The following is a 22,593-nucleotide window of genomic DNA, read 5'->3' as shown; positions in this document are numbered from 1 at the left end:
ACAACTCTGAAAAATCTGAAATAATTTTGATTTAAGAAAAAAAAAGAATAAAAAGAAAGAAATAAAACAGATCTTAGCATGTATGAAGAAAGCAGTTAACACAAAGATGCTGCTTCTATCCTATTCCTCAGTCTTAGTGAATGGTAAAAAAGAATTCAGCTTTAATCAACACGAGGGATACTGAAGGAAGGGGATGAATCTTCATACATGTCATGTTTTAATTTTGTAATTTCTATCAGTATTCCATCATCATAACATCATCAAGTATGGATACTCTGTTGAATGTGCAGTCCACAGAAGAAGCAACTACATATCCCAGAGAACAAACAGGAGATAACAATAAGTCACGGGACAGGACTCTATATAATCTCGTTCCCATGCTGCAGTGCCCCCTTCGTCTCTCGAACTTCTCGAATAGTGGGAAGCGTTCCAGCGCGAATTTCGCCTAAGTTCACAGTTAGGCCTCTCGGTTTTCGGAGACTCTCTCTCTACGTCTTCGTCATTTGTTAGCCTTAATTATATCATATTAGTGTTATCTTGTATTTCGATACAATATTTAGTAAAATAAGTTTTTCCTCTTAATTGTCGCTGTTTATCCCACTCCCTTTCCCCTCCTTTCCGGGCCCCCAGGGGTGCGTGGTGGCTTCCCCTGTCACGGCATAGGTAAATCTAAACTAACCCGTTGACAGATTTTGTGGGAGAATGCGGGCATAGAGCTTTTAGCTTTTAGAACACTCTCTCTTTGCTCCTTAAAGGACTCGTTACGTGGATTGGGAGTTTATTTTCCGTAGCTGCTTCACGGAGAACTTGACCTTTGAAATTACCAGACAAAATTGTCAACATAAGGTGCTGCACATTCTCAGACTGCTATCTAACTTTGTGTAGAAAACAAAGGGATTTCTTTCTCCCTTAGAGCCAAACTAGGCTAGCTCGACTTTTACAGACCTGCCAGCTTATGAACCACTCTTTCATCCCAGTGCTCTGTTTTAAGATTAAAGCAATATGATCTCTAAAAGTATTGCGTCAACTATAACACCATAATTTGTGTGTGAAATGTGAAATATAGCCTAGTAATGGATACTATGAGACACCTCCTGGTACTTTTACGAGATGTGTATGGTCAGAAATTTTGGCATCTACAACCCCAGATGAATGTGACATCTTACAAAACACTTTGCAACCCATATGGAACAGCAATTTTACAAATACTTGGCATCCAATGGAAAACAGGCCAATTTTACAAACGACCACCATGTTTAATCTTGTACAGGCAAATAAAACCCTTTTTTATTAGGTTTACTCTCAGATTTCCACACGCTTTCAAATAACTGAATAGGTTCATACTTGCATTCATGTTATCACTATCAATGCATGCAATATATGTTCCTATGCATTCTTCATCGGAATTCTCCTCCAGACCAGAGAATGATGATGCAGGAATATGGAAAGACAGGTTAGAAAAGCTTAGAAGCATGGGACCCCAGTGTCATGGTTTCACTCTTGAAACACCTAAAGGGACCCTAAGAAATTAAGTGATATTTGGGTCAGAAATCTAAAGAAACCTAGGGTTTTGCTTATGCATACCGGCTTATTATCATTACTATTCTGGAGAGAGAGAGTCCGATCTTATATTCAGCCCAAGTTAATTCTGATCAGGTCACAGGAGCATCATATCAATACATTAATGCCCCTGGGAACAAGAAATGAAACGTCCATTCGGTCTAGAACAAAAGAAGGGAGAAGCACAGGGGTGCGCAGAAACCCAGCGGCATGGAGCAGTACCAAAAAAAGCCAAGCAAAAACCAAGAGCATGAAGAAGAGGACTATATGAAGGAAATCGCACCTACTGTCGACCCTGAATCACTGAAATCCAAGGACTCAATAAAGATCACACGCTCAAGGATGAAGTATCCTTGCTTGTTGGGCTTCGCGCTGGACAACGGGCCAACAGCTTGTCCTAGATGTAATGAGCTCGCCAAACTAAAACATTGCCAAGAGCAACGACAGAGGATTTAGCAATGTTCGGATGGGAGCTGCCACTCTGCTGGTGCGCTGTTAGAAAGCCTGTGAGAGAAATACCCCTATAAGGATGCTTTGAAGCTAAATTTGATAGGAAACCCGGTCCAAAAAGCATCAGCCCTGAGGGAATTGGCCATGGCGAAAATGTGTACTACAGCCCCTATCCAAGCGAACTGACCCTGAGAGAGTGAGGGCCGATCCTGACAGTTGGCAGAAAATCACAATTACAGCACCAGAAGGAATTGCACATCATGGTATCAGATCTAAAGATTGTGGACAATATGCCCCGGATTTTGACTATATATTGCTTCAAACCACGATCAGCACCCCCCAACTGCATGCCGCATTTCTTCATCTCACGGGCTAGAAAACCAGTAATAAGTGCCAAGAAAATTGGGTTCCATCAACTAATTGTAATGATCCCGTTTAATAGATCAGAAGACAAACTATGAAGGTTCAATCTCGTACGGGCCACCAGTCTTAATGAGGATCTGATCACAACTAGTCCAGCCTACTCCCCACCTGCAATGCATTCAAAAGCTCAGCTGTTAAACGCACACGCTTCCCAGCTCGAGCAAAGAACAACAGTGACGATTGCACCGCGGTGTTTCCATGGCGCTACCTACGTGACCTGGAGAAGACAGAGGAATGGCATTATCAGCCACTTCGCACTACGGAGCACTGAAAGAAACTACAACAGTACCAACCACCAGTGGGAGGTGCTCCATCAATCACAGTAACCAATAGAGACCCTACCCTCAGTCAGCGGAGGAAAGATAATAGAGTTATTACTGTGTGGATTCGATGCCTGGCACACAAAACCACAGGAATATACGCTGTGATACCGGGCACCAGTATCTCCTAATGCCTGCCAGTCATAAGGACAGAATAATCGCTAGAGTCTGGGAGGACTGTGGTGCTCTGCAAGAAGTTTGACTGTGCTGGACGAAAATAAGCCTCACTGGCAAAACTGGCAAAAAACTTCCATTGTGACTGCCCAGGGGCTCCAGTATACTTGTATGATTTACTCAAAGGGGCATTTCAAGGATCCTAAGGTTATCATGCCTGGAGGGGATATCTGCTGTAGACATGGGACACATTAAGCAGCTTCTGTTTGCCTGTCCTGTCAGAACCCGTCTGTTGTGGGCGCACGAGGTAAAAAGAACAGCAGTACGATTGCTACAAAGACAGTGCACAGCGCAGATCGCACCAACAATTCCTTGCTCCCCATCATATTGATCGGCCAGTTGGGAGAATCAAGGAGTATCAGTAAAACTCACTCACCTTTAAACAGTCCCATATGCCATTGCGTAAACCAGTGGAGAATAGTCTGACAGTAGACTACCTTGCCGAATGAGGTCACACCCCATGAGCGCGCTGTCGACATGTTGGAACTCCATACGAGCTGGGGGAAGTCAAAGCAGCCAAAAATTGATCCACCAATTGACAGTTGCCAATGCCTTCTTTCTATCTCTGCAGAATGCAAACCACAGTTGCCTCACCTGAAGAGCATCAGTATACTATATATCTCTATTGCCCCAGGGGGAACACAGCCAACCATTCCATCGTGGTCCAAACTGTACTGAACAGGTGGTGCTCCTGAACACCTGCAGTACATTGAGACATGTTTTGGCATACACAGAATAATTTCACGAAAGGAGAGCAGAAAATCGTGGATTTCTTTGCTTATCAAGTTGCTTGTTTGCTATTAAGAAAGCTAAAGTTAAAAGACTTCGTCCCAGGAAATTCATTCTTAGGTATAAATGGCAGAGGGACGTCGTCACATGCCAGCAGATGATCGACAAAATCACTCCATGTCTCCACCAACAGCAAGAAGAACACAATCTTTTCTATCTTTTGGAGAGCACATTCCAACTACAGCTTCATGTAAAGCCCCCTTTATAGTAACGCGGAAAGAGAGGATTGTTCATGTTGTTGTGCCCTGAGAGCAAAAGCTTGAAACAGATTAAACAAAGCAGAACCCTTGCTGTAAGCCCTGGGCCAGTACGACTGGACAGGATGTAAAGAACATCCTCTAACGCTGCTGGAGAAGAAAGTCCCCACTTTAGTTTGTTTTGGGCAAATAATGATTCTTCAGAAGATACCCAAAGCCGACCCCTTGATTCTAGGTCATCAGTATAAGGTCTGAAGGAGTGCTACACTTCAACCTAGAAGGATATCTTACGCGTATGAGGGGTTCGGGCTGCTTCGAAGTAGTCGGGACTGAAACAACAGCTCCTTTCACCATCGACGCCATGCTGAACTGGATGGTTCAAAGGACAGGTTCCCTTCCACCCATTCATGCTACCATCTACTGGAGCAAGTGGATTACGCTGATACACACGAGCCAATGAAACCTCAATCTCCAGAATCTAGAGGTTAATCATGACTGCCTGAAGAAAAATTATATATCTATCACCAGGCAGAAGATATCACGTGCTAAAGAGGCCCCACCATACAACGAGTGATTTACCAGAAAATTAAAAGATAATTGTATGCCCTATCCACTGACGGATCATGTCGCATTGTTAGTGAAGGGATCGCAAAGAACTGCTGGTGTGAAAGCCCCACACGACAGTGGCAAGGCCATTGAAGGTAAGGAGAAATCAAGTCAGTGGCAGAAGTAAAAGCTGTCCAGCGCCTTAGATGTTGGCTGAAGCGGGAGGGTGGGCCCAATGCTGTATCTTTATTACTGACTCAGGATGTGGCAAATGTCCTGTATGGGGTGTTACAGCGGTGGGAACAAACATAACTGGGCAAACAGGGGGAAAGTTCTTTGGGCCGCTGAACTATGGAAGGACATTGCTTCCCGAAACAAAAAACTATTGTTGAAACGTGCGGTCATGTGGATGCACATGTGCCAAAAGTCGGGGCTACTGAAAGAACAACAAAACAACCATTCGATTAATAAACTGCTAGAATTGATGTCTCAAATCGACTTGGATTGGCAGAATTAAGGTCGAATTATTTCTAGCTCGATGCTTCATGAGACCTCAGGCCATCAAGGAAGAGACGCAACATATAAAGTGGGCAGAGACCGAGGGTGGACTTAACCATGGACGCTATGCGGCAGATTATTCATGATTGTGAAAACATGTGCCATAATTAAACAAGCCAGAAGGATGAAACCTCTCTGGGAGAAGGGCGATGGCAAAAGTAAAATATGAGGGCTGGCTAGGATTGATATCACCTTCGCACGATCTCGCAGTGGTAAGTGTTATGTACTCTACTATAGTACACCACTGGGTGGCTTGAAACATACGCAGTACCCCATGCAACTGCGTCGAAACACCATATTTAGGTCTGAGAAACAAGTCCTGTGGCGACATGGCACCCCAGAAAGAATTGAATCTGATAATGGGACACATTTTAAAAATTCCCTTATAAATACTTGGGCCAAAGATCATGGCATTGAGTGGATTATTCATATTCCCTACCATGCACCAGCTTCTGTAAAATTGAACGATATAATGGGTTGTTGAAAACTAGTTGAAAGCAATGGTGGTGGAAAATTTAAGCACTGGGAGAAGAATCTGGCAAAGGCCACGCTTGGTTGGTCAATACTAGAGGATCTGTCAATCGTGATGGTCCTAGTCAATCTAGCCCCCTACACACTGTAGAAGGAGATAAGGTCCCTGTTATACATGTAAAGAACATGTTGGAAAAGCTGTTTGGTCCTTCCAGCTTCTGGAAAGGGCAAACCTATCCGTGGAACTGTCTTCGCCCAGGGACCTGGTGCACTTGTGGAATGCAGAAGGATGGGGATGTTCAATGTGTGCCACAAGGGAATTTGATGCTGGGGATGCAGTCAATAATTTTTGTATCTATCTATATATATATATATATAGTTTGCATGTGTAGTGTATTTTAGTTATTATAGTGTACATTTAGTTATGTTACATGCAATTCTACTATTTAGCTATCACAATTACATACGTGTATAATAGGTATATATATGTATATATTAACCATGATGTAATAAGTAGAATAAGGGTGGAATGTCATGCGTTTGTAATTTTGTAATTTTGCTATCAGTATTCCACATCATAACATCATGTCAAGTATGGATACTTTCTGTTGAATGTGCAGTCCACAGAAGAAGACACATATCCAGGAAACAACAGGAGTAACAATAAGTCACGGGACCAGGACTCTATATAATCTCGTTCCAGGCTGGAGTCCCTCTCTTCTCTCGAACTTCTCGGAGAGGAAGCGTTCCAGCCGTGTCGCCTAGAGTTCACAGAGGCCTCTCGGGGGTGGCTTCCCCTGTCACGGGCATAGGTAAATCTAACTAACCCGTGACAATACAATATTGGTCTTATGCATGAAATCCCAGAGAAGAGGAATTAATTGCCCTGAAACATGGGATCAAATCTCCCAGAGATACTGCAATATGCACAGAGAGAAAAAAGACTGTCCAGCACTTATTCATTCTGAGAGACTGCTTATTTCACATTTCACATTTTCATTGGCACCCTGGTGAAAAATTAAGCCCAAGTGAGCTGTTTTTAGCTTCCCAAATTGGAAGAGAAGTGAAAATCTATGTTGCATAGAGCAGCTGAAAAACCCTGTATTTTCCCATAGAAAAAATCTGCTGACTGCGGAAAGGATCCTTCTGTTGATTCTCTACCTCCTTCTGGCCTAGCTTCTGTACAGAAAAAAAATGCAAGGAAGACTTCCGCATGCTAAGAATATATTTTGATTTTAAAATTCGCAAAGAAAAGAGAACACCATTCTTTATAATATTTCTACATTGCTTAATACAAAAAAAACTTTCAAAGATGCAGCCCAGAAGGAGGGGCTGGGTGACAGTCATGCACTGAAACCTTTCATTATTTCAAAACAACTGGTTACTATTACAGCTGCTCTCAATCAAAAGCCCATGATAAGCTTCATGCATTACAAACTAAATTCAGTGTTTGATTCATATGTTTTTAATATACAAATTAGTACAAAACACGCCTTTCAGTGGCTGTAGGCATTCCAACTGACACGAATGCAACAGTCACCATGCAAGAAGCAACTTTTACCCCTTCTTGGTTCATACCACATTAAAAGCCCAATCAAATGAAAGCAGCAGACCAGAAAATGACATGCACAGCTCCACAGAAGCACCTTATTGATTTAAGCATAGGACACAAAACTGTTCTCTAGAGAGGCAGAACAAAAAATAAGCATTCGAAGGAACAGACTGAACACAACAAGAGAACCAATTCAGATTGATGCTAGGGTGCAAGTTAAGATGCTGATTAAGTGCTTCTGTTTTCATTTCTCTACTGAAACTCACCCAACTCTGTATTTCTGACTGTGCTTTCTACTCAGTGTACTGTAGGTATACATTATTATTTGTACTTCACCTAATCTCTGTTTAAGTGATGAATTATTTCACCATAGTTGGTTAAAATCATAGCAACTCAGTCAAGGTTGAGGGCAAATAAATATCCTGCTGTTTAAGCATCCCCAGTATTCAGCTCCCCAGTTCATTTTTTCTAGGTTTCCTTATGTAGATATGGCTGACATCTTAAGAATCGACGCTTGTTTGAGAGCTGAACATATCAGAATTAAAAGAAGAAAAAGCCACTCCAGACATAACTGTGAGGCTTTTGGGCATGTGGTGAGATTACTGGAGAACTAAGTGATAGCCTGGGAACGAAAACCACTCGATGACATTAAGAATAAATGTAGAATACATACCCTTCCCCATCAATCAAATCTGCTCTCTAGAAGGAAAATAAATCTCACTGACTCTTTACCTTTCAGTGGCCCTCCAGATTTTGCCAACATTTGTGTGAAAGTGGTGGAAAAAGTTACCTGGATTTTTGTAGATGCTAAGCACATCCTTGAAATAATGAGGTAAGAATCTTTCTAATAAAAGCAGCACATCCTCCAACTCCTCCAGAATCCCCACAAGCAGGAAGTTTTCATTAACGTTCAGCTTTGCTCTTTCAAGGGCCCATTCACCAGGTTCCCTGTATGAAATTAATGGTGGGAGAGGAATAAAGATTAATAAAAAGGGATGGAGAATGGGTGTTTAAATACGAAATTACTTCAGAAATTCTAGTTAAATAAGCAAATGTAAGGAAATGAAGTGAAAATTCCTAAAGAAAGATACTTAAAGACAAAAGAACTAATACATTAGAATTTGTTATAACTGCCGAAAGAAAAACATGGCCTCTGTAAGAAATTTCTGGAAATATGCTCAGTTCTTCCTATTATGTAGAAATTATAGCAATTGGTAAATATGATACCTTGAAGTCAAACAAGGTTAATAAGGAATTTGCTGTGACCAACAATATGAAAGCATTTCAAAGCAAGAAGGTATTTAAAAGTGTTCACATACTGCATACAAGTTTACAATGCTGCATCAGTAATACAGCAACATGTGAACAGCATAAACAGACACATCAAACACGAATTAGTTCAGTTGCAGTGGTAAAAGGCTGCACTTTACATAATTTTAAGCATGATCCCTATTTGTTACAAGGAAATCTGGAATTCCTAAGATATAGATCTGGTATCAGCATCTGAGCAGACCTAAGAAGTATGTATTAAGAAGTTAATGCACAGGTAAAAAGAGTATGTAAGGTCACTAACAATTCAGAAGAGAAAAACCCCGATGATTACATCCAGATTCAATACATTATTCAAGAGTGAAATCAAATAAAAAGGACAATACTATGTTTGTACATTACTCCTTGAGTTCCAAAATGTATTAATGTGTGCAGTTACCACATGCATCATTACACTCTACTTACAATTTTCTACTGTACTTCAAATAACGGTTGTCTCCAATAAATTGTCAATGGATATTGCTGAGCAGATCAGGATACCTCATTTACTTACTTACCTGCATCTTGGATGCTGTCCACAGAAATAGGGTATGATATAAAATAACCTGGGGTTGGAACATTCAGGGTAGTTTTCAAGGATACACACATTAATGTCCTGTGGGTAAGAAAACAGAAAACGAAGTTGATTACTGTGTTTTCTCTATAAACAATTGTTTTCTTTATCTCATACCTTACACAGCATCTCAGTATCACAGTGTTTTGTTGAGGCTATATTAAATACCTTAGAAATAATCCACTGCTCCTTTTAATACTTTTAAACTTGACTTGAAAGCTGCAGGAGAAAAAAGTGATTTCTTTGTAAAATGTCTTGTTGCAAACAGCACCTTTTTGTACCGGGATCAATGCATGATTAAAAGCAGGACAAATGGATCAACTTTTTCAATGAGGTGTATAGAATATTCAGGATATTATTTTCAGACTTTTCCCTGGGGCATATTCAGAAGAAATAAAGCATGTAGATCCAATTGAGATTATTATTTTATTTATTTAAGTGTAAGCTGTAATTCACACAGCTTGCTTGTGATATAAAACTGTAAATCACCTTTGATTGCAATTCAGGACATTTTTGAGATGTTCAGAAATGAGCCCATTGTATAAACACACATTGAGAAAAAAGCTTATTATAAAGTATTTTATCACTTCCCTGATTCATCAGTCATAAGAACTATTTATCATTTCTCAACAGATGAAGCATAGCTACTGAACCCCAAGGAACTGCATCCCATTTCCCATTTTACTTGGCTCAGTAATAAACATTCCCGAAAGTAGGAACGAATCCTACTATTCTTATCTAGACTAATAGAGCCTTATCTTGCAGGCAGACCCCAATGAAAAAATAAAGGGTAAGGCAACAGAGCAAAGACTAAAGAATCACATCTTTGCAAAAGTTGTCTTTCTCATCTTTCTTCAAGCCATGTTTCTACAATGCAACAGGCTTGCTAAATCAAGGAATGATCAATGCACATGAAATGGGGCAGAGATCATTTTAGTGTTCAACATACCCTCTGAGAGCCAGAACTCCTCTGCCACACGGGAGATATACAGAGCAACCCCTGTGCCAGCGAGTGACCTGAGAAAAGCTCATCCTAGAACAGAAGACCTAGTAGCCTCATTTGTTGCACATCTGGGTCCAAAAGCCTGTTAAAAGTTCACTCGCGTTTCCTGCCGTGTCTTACCCATATGTAAATGAGATTTTGTGGACATATCAAGAGATCACTGGCTGCAATTAGATTACATGGTGAAGAACTATCAGAGAAAACAGCATAAAAACTGCCACCTGGGATACAAGCAACCCACCTCCCCTGTTCCCCACAGTGCACTCAAGCACACCGAGAAGGGTTTGCCTTGCATACATATTATAAGATTTACATCCAAGTAGTAATTTTTAAATTCAAGGCACTGAGTATAAATTAACCCTTTCCAGCCATTGCTACAAATATTATTGAGAAATTTACACACACAAAAAGACACACAAGAAAAATGCTGCAGCTTTAACAAGTGAATAGTTTATACTTAATCAAAAATGAATGTTTAGTATTCCCTTGCATTGTCAACAGCTGAAGCTGTAGGATTGTCAAAACAACTGGGACTACACTAATCTAAACTACTTTGTGGCACTTCCCTTCAGGCTTCATTTATGAAAGAAATGCAAAAGGACCCCATTGCAATAAAGGATTAAGATAAAGGTCAAATATGTTTTCATGTGAATCGCCAATTTTCCACCACATAAAGGCACACCCTTCACATTACCAAGATCAAAAGGACCTGGCTTGCTCTGTGGCCAAAAGGCTGCCCCCTTTTACTATTGCCATTGCAAAAAGCAGCGTTATTTACACACATCTGATCTGTATTATGGCTGCTGGATGGTTCCAATATATTTGCAGCACCTGCTTTCCTTTCCTGTTTTAATGTATTCTTAATTTGTGAAACAAATCACTAGCATCCATCCATCCCCTCGGAGGAGATTTCACTGGGCGATATGCAGAATTACCACTGATATGTGATGATATATGGAATTACCATTTGTAACCAAGTGGGCTGGGGGGGGTGTGTGTGCAAAAGCAGGCCTGGCCAGAGGTGTGTTACTCATCACATTACACAAACCTACATGAAGCTGCTCTTTGGCTGCTGGATGACTTGCACCAGTTCCTGCTTTCTCTGGGCACAAAACACTAAGGTGATATTATGTTTTTCTAGGCAATGTTATTCTGTTATCCTAAGCCACATTTATGCTACATTTTTTCCATTAACAGCATATTTTCCTAGCAGGATACAGATCTTCCAGGGCAGAAAGTTCTGCGAGACACAAACTTGCAAGCTGACAGATGACAGCTTTTTGCATTTAGATCACTGGAGGAGGATTCCAGAAAAAAAAAATAATAAAAATTCAAACACAGCTGAGAAAGATATAGAAAGAAAGAAATTGAGCTACTTTGATCACACCCTTCCACAACAAAGAAAGGGAACTCAAACAGAATCACAGAATCACTAAGGTTAAAAAAAGACCATTCAGATCATCCAGTCCAAGCATCAGCCCATCCCCTCCATGCTCACACCACGGTTCTCAGTGCCACATCCACATGGTTCTTCAACACTTCCAAAGACAGTGACTCCACCACCTCCCTGGGCAGCCTGTGCCGCTGCCTCACCACTCTTTCTGAGAAGAAACTGTTCCTAATATCCAACCTAATATATACATGCCTGGCGAGTATTTTTCCATTAATCATCCATTAACCTGGGGGAAGCCAAAAAGTAGCCTTTCCTTCTCTCAAAGACGTTACAGTGCCTGCCATGGTGGGGATACTGCAGCTCCCATTGCAAAGCCAGCAGACCCTGCTACAGCCTGGTCACAGTGCAGGTTCCTTGTTTGGGTCTGAAGGCAGATGTGAAGCGCAGGTGTGGCATGGAGGTTACAGAGGAAGCAGGGAGCTAAATAAATACTTTTCAAGTAGAAATATACTCAGGAGAGGAAATGAAATAACATGATGAGGAAGACCAGTGAGTGTGCCCAGTCGATGGTGACCTCTGCTGCTCACAAGGCACAGTCAATGGCCCAGTCTAGTCCTCACCATGGGCAGCCAAGGAAAATTCTTCTATGCTGCTGAGAGCCCCCAGAATCCTCTCGGGGCTTTTCAAATGTCTTCTCACTTGCTCAGTGTTTGCAAGGAGGTCAAGCTGACCATTACATCCCTAGGACAACATTGCACCACACAAACTAAACACAAACAGAGAAACAAAAGATAAAATAAGCCGCCTCTTTCTCTGACTCCTGCCTGTGGGTCTCCAGGTACCACAGAGCAATGGGAATGAAAATGTAAACAAAATGGCTCAGAAAATGCTGTGGAAGTGTAAATATGAGAGGAAAGAAGGAGAACCTAGGTAAAGGATGAAGGGCTTTGAAAGGCTGCAGAAAGATGTACTTTTCTCTGGCTAAATTACAAAATCAAAGCACAGTTAGAATTATGCTTTTCAAATACTAATATAACACATCTTACTGTTATCAGTATGTCTTAATGTTATTTAGCTATGCAAGTTACCTATTTACATATCTTTAGAGAAAATAAATTACAATACAATATATATTTTTAACCCCCATTAAAAACACTCCTATGTCATCTGTTGGTATTCAACATTCTCGTTCAAATCTCAACCAAACACTTGGATAATTACAGCCACACAGCAGCTAGGTGATCTTCTTGGTTCAGATTCAGGTACTTCTTGGTGCACAGTCTAACGATGCTGGCAGGAGCTGGCAATGAGGCACTGGGCATTGCTTCCCAGAGCAGTGCTGCCAGCAAAGCCTCCCAGCCTGGGCTGTTATGGTATCAAACCCTTCGGTGGAAGTCTGTCAGTGAGTGTGGGTGGAGACAAGTTCTCTGAGCCAGTCGATTGTCCTCTGGAGACCACAGCACACTCGTATGAGCTATTTGGACACTAATAGCAGACTCCAGGGAGAGCAGCAATACTTCAGGGAGTAGCTCCCAAGAGATGACAGAGCTAGTCTAGCTAACCAAAATGCAGTTTTCTGTCCCCAGTTGTCCCCTATGCACCAGCTGTGATGGCCCCTTCACACCCAGTCAGGCTCAAAAAGAGAAAAGACCAAGCAGCAATGTTGCTTTACCTCTGCTGCACACTACAAAGCTGAGTTAAGGTTTGCATTTTGAAACTAGCTTTTAGTCACAGATAAAATTGCCTTCAACTCTTACACCTTGCATGTCTGTTTCTGAAGAGATACAGCTCTGACCACTTTGTACAACTCTGAAATGGCCACACAAACAAATATTTGCAGGTATTCACCTTCCTTTCTTCCATGTATTTGTCAGGAGCTGAAATGTGCTTTTAAAAAGAGCTCTTGATCTCCTAAACTCCCAGGAAAGTTCAATGATCATTTCTTCCCATGGTTGCTCTTCACTTAAAGCTAAAACATGTATTTGATAAAAAGCAGCAGTAAAACCAAATAGAGAATGAAGTGAAAAAAGAGAGAAATGGAAAGAAGAGCCTTCTCCTCACCCATACAGTGTGCTGGTGGTGAAGGAGACAATACAACAACCTACACGAGAGATCAGAGGAACACCTGTTAAAAGGTTTCCAGGGACTCTGAGAAGCAGCAAGAGCAAAAGCACCCTGCAGAGCCAGTTCATTTGATTCAAGCTGCTGTCCTGCAGCCATCTTAGCGCAAAACAGAAATTGTCATGTAAAACAAAGTGATGTGTGCTTACAAATGACTTACTGAACATATAAACACATTTTTTTCCCTCCAATTAAATTTTCACTTCTTAATTTCAGACAACCCTAACCTTTCCCTTTTTTTTTCAGTTCTTCAAATGCTTCCTAAAACCTCCTACAATCTGCTTTCAAAGCATCAGCTAACCACCCCCCTTTGGCAGGTGAGGCTGCTTACCTACCCACCTCTCTCATCCAAATAACTGCCTTTCAGCCAGAAGAGCAGAAATCCAAATGCCAACAAGGAGTGGTGTAACCCTGTCAGTAATTAAGGCCCATGACTGATGCCAGTCCTGCATCTCATACAAGGTCCCTGGGGAGTCCATGGGACACAATGAGAACAACTTGGAGGGTTGGACCCTGGTATGCTTTCAGCAGTATTCACAAGGTTATTTTTGAAAGAAACCTTATGAAAAAAGTTCCCACATACACAATTGTTCTGGGGAAACCACAGATCCCTACAGAGACAGTGCTCACTGGCCCGCCTGCTCATTAGCTCTTCTCCAGATCTACCTTTCCACGTAATTGGGCTACTCCACGTCAAAAGGCTACAGAGACACCTTGTCCCCTCTCTGAGAGCAAGGTCCCTCTCTGGTATTACAGCTCTGGGTAGCAAGTCACAGCAATATGTGCACTTGAGGCATGTCAACTGTATTGCATACTGTAAAAACCACATTGGAAAGATAAAGAGGAAAACGTTCTTCCTTTAAGAACAAAACACTTCACAAACTTGAAAACTATTTTTCAACATTTAAACCGAATGTTAACCCTTCCGTAGTGGTGGTGAAAGGACAGCTTGAAGACCTACTACTAAACATTTCTGTTTCATGCAGTCCAGAGTAGCATATGAATGCTGCATTGGAGAAACAGTGTGGGAAGCTCACAGAACCCTTTGCAACTACAATCAAGTGTCAGCACAGTTAGCATAATAAGGAATACATACAAAGTTTGATATTTTTCACAAGTAACTGCATTGGTGGGCTAAATATTAATATTCACCAGTTAATGAAACTACACTTTGTTTCATAGCATATTTTTTCTTTGTTTAAAAATGCCTGCATTATTACAGTACAACTGTTCAAGAGAAAATTGTAGTACGAAAAGCTGGAGAAAAAGACAGAGATATTTTCAAGTACCAGAATACTACTTCAGCCTTCTTTTAATTTTGTTCAAACAAGAAAGCTGGACATTTTGAAGCTAGTCTAGGGTAGCTTATGGTTTGCTTAGATTTAAACCACGCTGTCCTTACATCAGCATGGATTTCCTTGATTTTTATTTTTTTATTTTGTTAAGGATAATTCCATGTTTTCTTTGAACTGACTTTCCACTTTTTTTTTCTCCTGGCAATATATGTGTTTTTCATTTTTTCCCCCAGACCACATAAGCAAATACGTTGCCAAGTTGAATTCCCACTTTTTTCTTTTTGATGGACTCTTCTGGCTCAGCTTATTTGCCTGCTTTTCCTGCCAACAATATATTCAGCTCTTCTTCCTTGGCACCTTACCAAGTGCAGCAGCACCTAACAAAACAGTGTCTTCTGCTGTCTACATGTTCATTTAGCAAGGCGTACACTATTTAGTCATACACAAACTTTTGCTGGCACTAACTTAGCAGAGGTGATTGACTGCCCACAACACAAACATGTATGTGACAAACATTAAACCCTTTTGCAGATCCCTGTTTTCTACCCAACTCCTTTTGTCAGAAACCTTATTATTGATTTGTAAACATCCAGTTTTCATAACTAGAACAGAATCACTTCATAGCTCTAAGTGGCACCTTCTCACATCTTCCTTTTCCTTTGCTTTTGTATTTTTCACCTCAAACCATCTTAGTACGGGAAATATATTAGAAAAAAAAAAAAAAAGAAAGAAATTACGCCAAAAAAAGGAAGAGTGCCTGCCAACTGGAAGAAGTGTATAAGCATTAAATAACCATCCTGTTATAGAGGGCACAGATCCAGGGAAGACCAAAAATGCAGAGCATTATGCTGTGATCAAGAATGAATCACAGAGGCAACAGCACCGAGACGGTACATTTGTCGAGCCTGCTTACTAACACCTCTTCATAAAAGAACCTGGAAAATTAGTTTGCTCAGATCATGACCCTCAATAAAGTCAATTAAGGATGGCAAATATTCAATTCTACGAACACTGAACAGGGAATAGTCTCTATCTCACTGATTTCTCAGCCCTCATGAATGCAGAGGGACTGGATGCTGGCTTACAGATGCTTGTGAGAAAAGCAGTGACTCAACAGACTGTAGTGATTTATGCTCACAAAAGGTAGTTCTGGAGCACAGACAAAGTTCTTCAGTGACAGATGATGGGCTCAACCTGGAGAGGACTGTGATGCTGAAGCCAGTGGAACTGAAGTGGGCACAGAAGAGGATGGCAGGTGAGGCTAACCCCAGCAGGGCTAATGGCACATGAAGCGGATGCAGTCTGTGCCCAGACATCAGTGGCTATGATGGGAGGAAAGGCTGCTCTAGAACAAAACAGAGCTTCGAGAAGCCTTTTAGTCCATCCTTTGCTAATGGAGAGCCAAGTTTACCTGAAGCTGGTTGTCATTTGTCCAGACTGTTCATTAAAATGTTCATACGCTTTCTCTAATTTTATACCACTGCATTAATACTACTACGCCAAAAAGCCTTTACTAGTATCTGACGTGAATATACCATTATGCAGCTTAAAGAAACTTCTTTTTGTCTTGAATATTGGTTAACACGTGGAATAACTGGAGGACAACTGCATTACAGCATATTTTTACTCATCATAAGATTTACATTTCCCTACAGTATTTCCTTTTTAAGACTGTCTTCTGGACTTTCTACAGTTTCTTAGAAGCCCTGAAAGAGAACACTTTTAGGTTAGCATTTCCAGCTCCAAGTAAAGCAGAAAATACCCTGCTGATGCCTTATGTAAGTTCTTTTCTGAACAAGAGAGTGCTACGGAGAGAATGAAGGAATCATTTCACATCTCTGTCTTGTGGAGCCCAGCATCTTCTGTTTCACTTGAAATGTTGGATCCAAGAGACCATACGTGCTACGTGTTTTTTAAAAAACAAATTGGTTAAGATACAGAGAAAACCATTGTACAGCACTATCACCTCTATACTCCAATAATGTTAAAAGCCTCACTGTCCAGCCAAGCACATTATAATACAGGCTCAGTGTGGACATAGTTGATAGCAAGTCCTGCTCAGGATTGAGCAATAGTGTGCATTAAATATTGTTTGGAATGAAAAACTGTATCACAATAAAAATCTCTCTTAACCCATATGAGATCTGGATGCTTCAATATACAGAAATAAGCCCTTTAGAGATGGAATAGGTCAGAAAAAATGTCTCAAAATGAGTCAAGATGCTTTAGGAAAAATGGATAAAATGAAGATTGCCAGAACCAGCAAGTATCAGAGGGCACAATTCTGAAAGAGCAAGAGGAAGAATCAGCATCGTTTTTTCAAAGAAATCCATGCTTCTCCAACTTCGGAGAGTTCTGTGGTTCAGCCACTAAAGATGTGATAGAGACAGTCCCATGCCTAAATTCCCAGGAAGAAGAACAGAGCAGGGACTGATAAGGAATAGGAAACTAAAAGCAGGAAGTCAAATGTCTAGTTATGGTTTTGAAATGAGATAATGATTAGGGCTTCACTGCATCTGTTCCAAGACATCACTTCTGCATAACAAAGAAAGCTTAACAATGAAATAGTATGTTTTTCAGAGTATTAATGACAGTGGTAAGAAATCTGACCACAAGAAGTTAAAGAGCCCAATTGCACTAAATGATTAGGTGATAAAACACCAGAAAAAAATCATGGCTGGTAAAGGCATATTCTGGAGGACTAAAGTGTAATTGGATTTTTAAAAAGAAAATGAGAGAGATTCAAGAAAGAAAAGTCTATCAAGAGACATTAGAGATGTGGATACATCGTCTGACTGAGATCTGCAAGCTGAAGAATGTCAGGAGCATGTGGGAGGACAGCAGTGGGGGGAAGCAGCCCTACAGTCCCTCTTCAGCTAGTACTGGTGCTCCCAGGATAACCAACTATACCTTCAATTCTCCATGAGAGCTTAATGCAGAAAGTTCTCATATTTGCACATGATGCTATGTTAATTGCACAGATATCATGAGATTTAAAGTTTTCAAAACATAGCTTGGTTGCTATAACACAGGAAAGCCTATTTCAATAAAACGTCACTTCTGTAGTTTCACATGTTTCTCATGCCCTCTTATCCGGGACAAATGTTCTCATTCCTTTAAGCCTTGACCTCAGCACTGAGAAATCATGTTCATGGAATCTCAGCAAAAACCCTAAAAAACCTATACCAACAGAAACATTGAAATTCTATGACTACCATAATATCTTGACAATAACATCACATAGTTTTAGTAAACATTCACAAAGCAATAGTTTCAAGATGAAAAAATTTGAAAAAAAGGCTGACAAAAAGAATTAACAGAGTTCTGAACATTAAAGATGTTATCAGAGAGAAGCAACCCAGGAGCCAGAAGAAAATGAATTCCAGTGGCAATAAGCATTAAACATGAATGCTATTTTGCACACCCCCTCAGACAGAGACAGAACCAAAGACAAAAGAAACCATTCCATTTGCACGTGCTGTAACAGAAGTTTATGCAACAAGAATTGGTGAGAAAAATGCTTACTTTCTTCAATAATTAGATGATAGCTTTGATTAACATTTGGGAATTAATATCAGGCCTCCTTTACAGCAGCAAGGTGTAAATGTTTTCCGTCCTCTCAGCCTACCACACTGTTACCCTGTTCTCCTAAGGCCTACTTACAACACACACTTGTAGTGGTACTTTCCCTCAAACCTCTTGGAAGGTGTGAGAGAAAAGATACAGGCAAGAATACAACTGTTTTCTTATCAGATTTCTGCCCAATGCCTTCTGACCTTGAATCCTCTCCTTCATCTCTGAGGTCCAAGATACAAAAAGATGCATAGAGCATGGAAGAAAACCACATTACTTCTGCACGTGGCTTCCATGCTGCTACAGCTGGGGATTGTTCCTGCTCTGCTGACCCTACCTAATTTCCCTACTTACATAATCTCCCTGCTGAACAGCTCTAACGCTTTTCTGGATTATTACTTATCGCATTACTTCTAGCAGTACCATTCTGAATAGCTGAAACAAAATGAAACAGAAATACTGATTCCTTCTTTGCTTAGACAGGACTGTCACTGTATGGACAATTCCAACTAACTCCCAAAACAACAAGATTTAGAGACATAAAAAATGTTCCTGTTTAACTTCTTTTTAGTTTTGAACCTTGAGTCATCTGCTGAAGTTCTTTTCTACAACCTTGAAAAACAGGAAAATGCCTTCCTGCCCACATGAAAATCCCCAATCTCTCTATCACCTCACTCCAGGTGCTTCTGCTTCCAAAAATACAACAAGAAACAAGATCAATCATAAAATCATGGCAATTCATAACTCTGCTGGACTGAGGGCTTCTTTTATCAAAGACATCATCTCTTTGGATTACATTCTAATGAAATTTTGATTTGCTTTCCATTTTCCCTTCAACCACCGATGTGTAGTTTTGTATTATATTTTTCCCCTTCTTAAAGAGGACAGAAAATTAATTTACTTCAAAAAATCTCATTTAGCAACCCGTATTCGCAATGGAAAGTTTCCTTTTTGCCACCACTTATTGGATGTTTTCCCTAAGAAAAAGGAAATTACTCTTGACAAGCTTAGTTATGAATAGTGGCTGGCTTTGCTTGGACCAGAACTCATAGGAAAAAGTTGTGTTCAAGGTAACCTGGCTAGACTGTGTTTCAATAATTCATGAAGCAGTAGGCAGCTTTGCTGAAACAATGGTAGACCATTTTCCACAGTCCCTAGTAATAAATAATCAGCTAAACACTCTTATTGTTTTTTGGTTCTTCCTTTTCCTTTTTAGGTATAGCAACCACAGTTACAAGGGGTATTGGAGCTTTACAATACTAGTTAACAAGAGAAAGCTTAGAATAAAAAACAGAAAAAGGGAACGCTGCTCTGTCTTGAAAGGAAAACTTCCCTACCTTGAAACAATTCACAGACCACGTATTTTCTTTGCTGATATGGAAAGCCTACAGCTTCTTCAAAACAATGGGTTTACCTTTGCATTCCAAACAGTCGCCTACTGTCACCTCTGATAGTTTGTAACTGTGTCATATCATCAGCCAAAAGGCGTGTGAGTGATGTGTGTTTTTTGAGTTATTCTATTTGATTTTAGTAATCAAAAAATACAGTATTTTTAAAAAGTTGACATTTGCTGAGTAGCCCTTCTCTAAAAAAGGGAAGAATTATAAAGAGAGACAGGAAAAAGAGTTCCCAGCAGCAATCCTCATCCTCACTTGTCTGACTATAAGGAAACAATGCAAAATACTTTAAACCCTGCTCAATTAGAACAAGTACAGGTTTGCAGCTTATCACAATCTGTTCCCTCAAGTTTCCTGCTGGCAACACCAACCTTTAGTTATACTTTAGTTATTTTGCTATTTATTAACTAGGTAAAACTCACCAGAAAAGGCTGAAGGAATCAGAGCATACATACATAGTTTTCTGAAGGACTTTCAGTGACCACCAGTATCTCTCAGATGCCTGGGTTTGATTCCATTGGGTTTCTATTTCACTTAGGTGCCAAGATGCCTTACAGTATGTGGTTAGCATCAGCCCTCATCTAAGGGCACAGAAAACATTATTCTTCCCAAAGCAACTGCAGTAACCACTTGCCAGCTGCTCTTTTGATTGCAATTGCTTATCAGACTGGCAAAAAAAAAAAAATGGCCATCTATTTACTCACTGCCCGAAGTTCCTGATCCTTTCATATCCCTTGGGAAAAAAATCAGTAGGGAGGACACTTAATGCCAGCCCAGAGCCTCCGTACTAAGAGGTTTTTAACCTCTACCAGCTATTAGTATGCTGATAACCTCATAATACAACTTCTACTCTTAGAAAAAACACTCTTAAAACTAAAATAAAGCCATCTGCAGTAATACTTTCTATGCCAAGAAGGAAAATCTGAACATCTGGAATATCTGACACCTGAAGGATTCTCCGAGGGTAAAGCACAACAGCTACTTGCCAGGCAGGGCCAAACACCAGAGAGAACATTCAAATTCAGTTGCCAAAAAAAACCTACAGTGTTTGGTATCTAATTAGAAGTTGCAGAAACACAAATGCATATTTCCACCTCACAGGAGCACGAAGCAAACAAAGCAAGATGAAACAGTGAACAACTGTTTGTTGGGAAAACTATTCCCCAGTTCAGATCTATTCACTCTGTAACAAGACAGAAACAAAACCTAAATTTGTATCTTCATGCTTCATTTTCACTGTTGAACAAAAGGTTCTTTCCTTTATTTGTGTGTGCAAAGTCAGTCAATGATTACAGCATTCTTTTTTTTTTTTTTTTAATAAAATATGCTATTCTCTTAGGATTCACTGCTTTGTGCTCACAATATTGTGAATTTAAGACCCCTAAAATGTAAATATAATTCATTAGAGTCTGTTACTATGAACGATATACAGACTTAATGTAACTAAGTAGGACGCCAGTATTTGACACTGCAGAGAAACCAATTCACGTCCTTCAATTTTCACGAGAAAAACAGGTCTGATTATCAGCAGTGCACAGGGAAGTGCATCTTGCATGGGGAAGTGACACAACTGCAAGGGCTGGAAATGACCTGTAGAGATCATTGAGTCCAGCCCCGCTGCTACATCAGGTTCCCTACAATAGGCTGCATGGGCAGGCGTCTAGATGGATCTAGAAAATCTCCATAGAAGGAGACTCCACAACCTCTCTGGGCAAACTGTTCCAGTGCTCCCTCACCCTGTTCTTCTGAACGTTAATATGGAACAGTAGTTTCCAGGTTACCTACACTTGAGGCAAAGACCACATGCTCTCAAAGTCCCAGGGACATTTAGAGGGATCCCATGCATCCTCACTCCAGCAATGTGAGTCCAGGTACTGACCAGGACAGCATGCCCCTGGCTCCATGTGGAAGGCCATAAAGCTGTGGGGAGCTGGCTGGGTGGCAGCAACTACTTGGGGGTTCCTGGGCATTGGCTGGTTGGGTGTGAGACACTGCATGGCTGGCAGGCCATTGGTTAGTGAGCAGTTGTACTGTTAGCTGGGCTCAGCTGTCAAGTAGTTGTATTGCTGATAATTATATAGATAAATATATACATACACATGCACACAATCTCTTATCAGTGCATTTTTGTTTCCATTTTCATCTTCCATCTTAGTAAATTGTTCTTTATTATCTCAACCCATGAGTTCTGTTTTGTTTTGTTTCCAATTCTCTCCCTCATTCCATTCAGGAGAGAGTGAACAAACAGCTGTGTGGAGCTGTGTGGCTGTCAACTTAAACCTCAACACTTAAAAATATAGAGTTTATCCACTTATTTTACAGTTGACAGAAGAGCTCACACCACAACCAAAAAATACACAATTGGAAAATATTTTGCTGATGACATTCAATTTAAACTAATGATAACAGGAGATACCTCAGAATATACTCAGGGCATTGCTAAAACTACTTTTAACACTACAGAGTACCTTAATTATCTTAGCCAGACATCTAAAGCACAGCACAGTCTTAAATATCTTTACGAGAACACTGCTATCTCTCATTACACTACCAGCATGCCACAGGCAGGTGATTCCACCAGCCCCAGCATCCTGAACTCTCAATGTGATTCCACCTCCTGGAAGTTTTACAAGGAAGTTTTAGAGATCGGGATTTCAGTTTATTTCACTTTGCTGGCAGTGCTGACAGCCAGAAAACTAATGTGCAAACCGCAAACGGCAAAGAGGAAGGAGAATGACAGACAAGAAATAAAGCAGGCTAATAAATTCTTTTTTTCCTTATACACTGTCAGTTCCTGCAATGTTTGATTCCTGTAAAATGAATACCTGACTGCTTGAAACAGCATTATCACACCATAATGAACAAGTTCAATATACTGGCTGTTAGGGG

At 40.5% G+C, this 22,593-nt stretch overlaps 1 protein-coding gene across 4 annotated transcripts in view; it reads right to left on the bottom strand.

Moving 5' to 3' along the window:
- UST (uronyl 2-sulfotransferase) overlaps positions 1-22,593 on the bottom strand; it is a 151,553-nt gene that overhangs the window by 31,705 nt on the left and 97,255 nt on the right. For all 4 annotated transcript variants that reach the window (XM_015858145.2, XM_015858142.2, XM_015858143.2 and 1 more), the window contains 2 exons: positions 8,867-8,964; positions 7,831-7,988 (listed from right to left, as the gene is read on the bottom strand). In XM_015858145.2, coding sequence (XP_015713631.1) covers positions 7,831-7,988; positions 8,867-8,964 — 256 coding nt within the window. The remainder of the gene's footprint in view (positions 1-7,830; positions 7,989-8,866; positions 8,965-22,593) is intronic.

Source organism: Coturnix japonica, chromosome 3, assembly GCF_001577835.2.
Source record: "Coturnix japonica isolate 7356 chromosome 3, Coturnix japonica 2.1, whole genome shotgun sequence".
NCBI lineage: Eukaryota > Metazoa > Chordata > Aves > Galliformes > Phasianidae > Coturnix > Coturnix japonica.
Note: the sequence above shows the minus strand (reverse complement) of the source record. Positions and strands in the feature narration are given on the sequence as shown.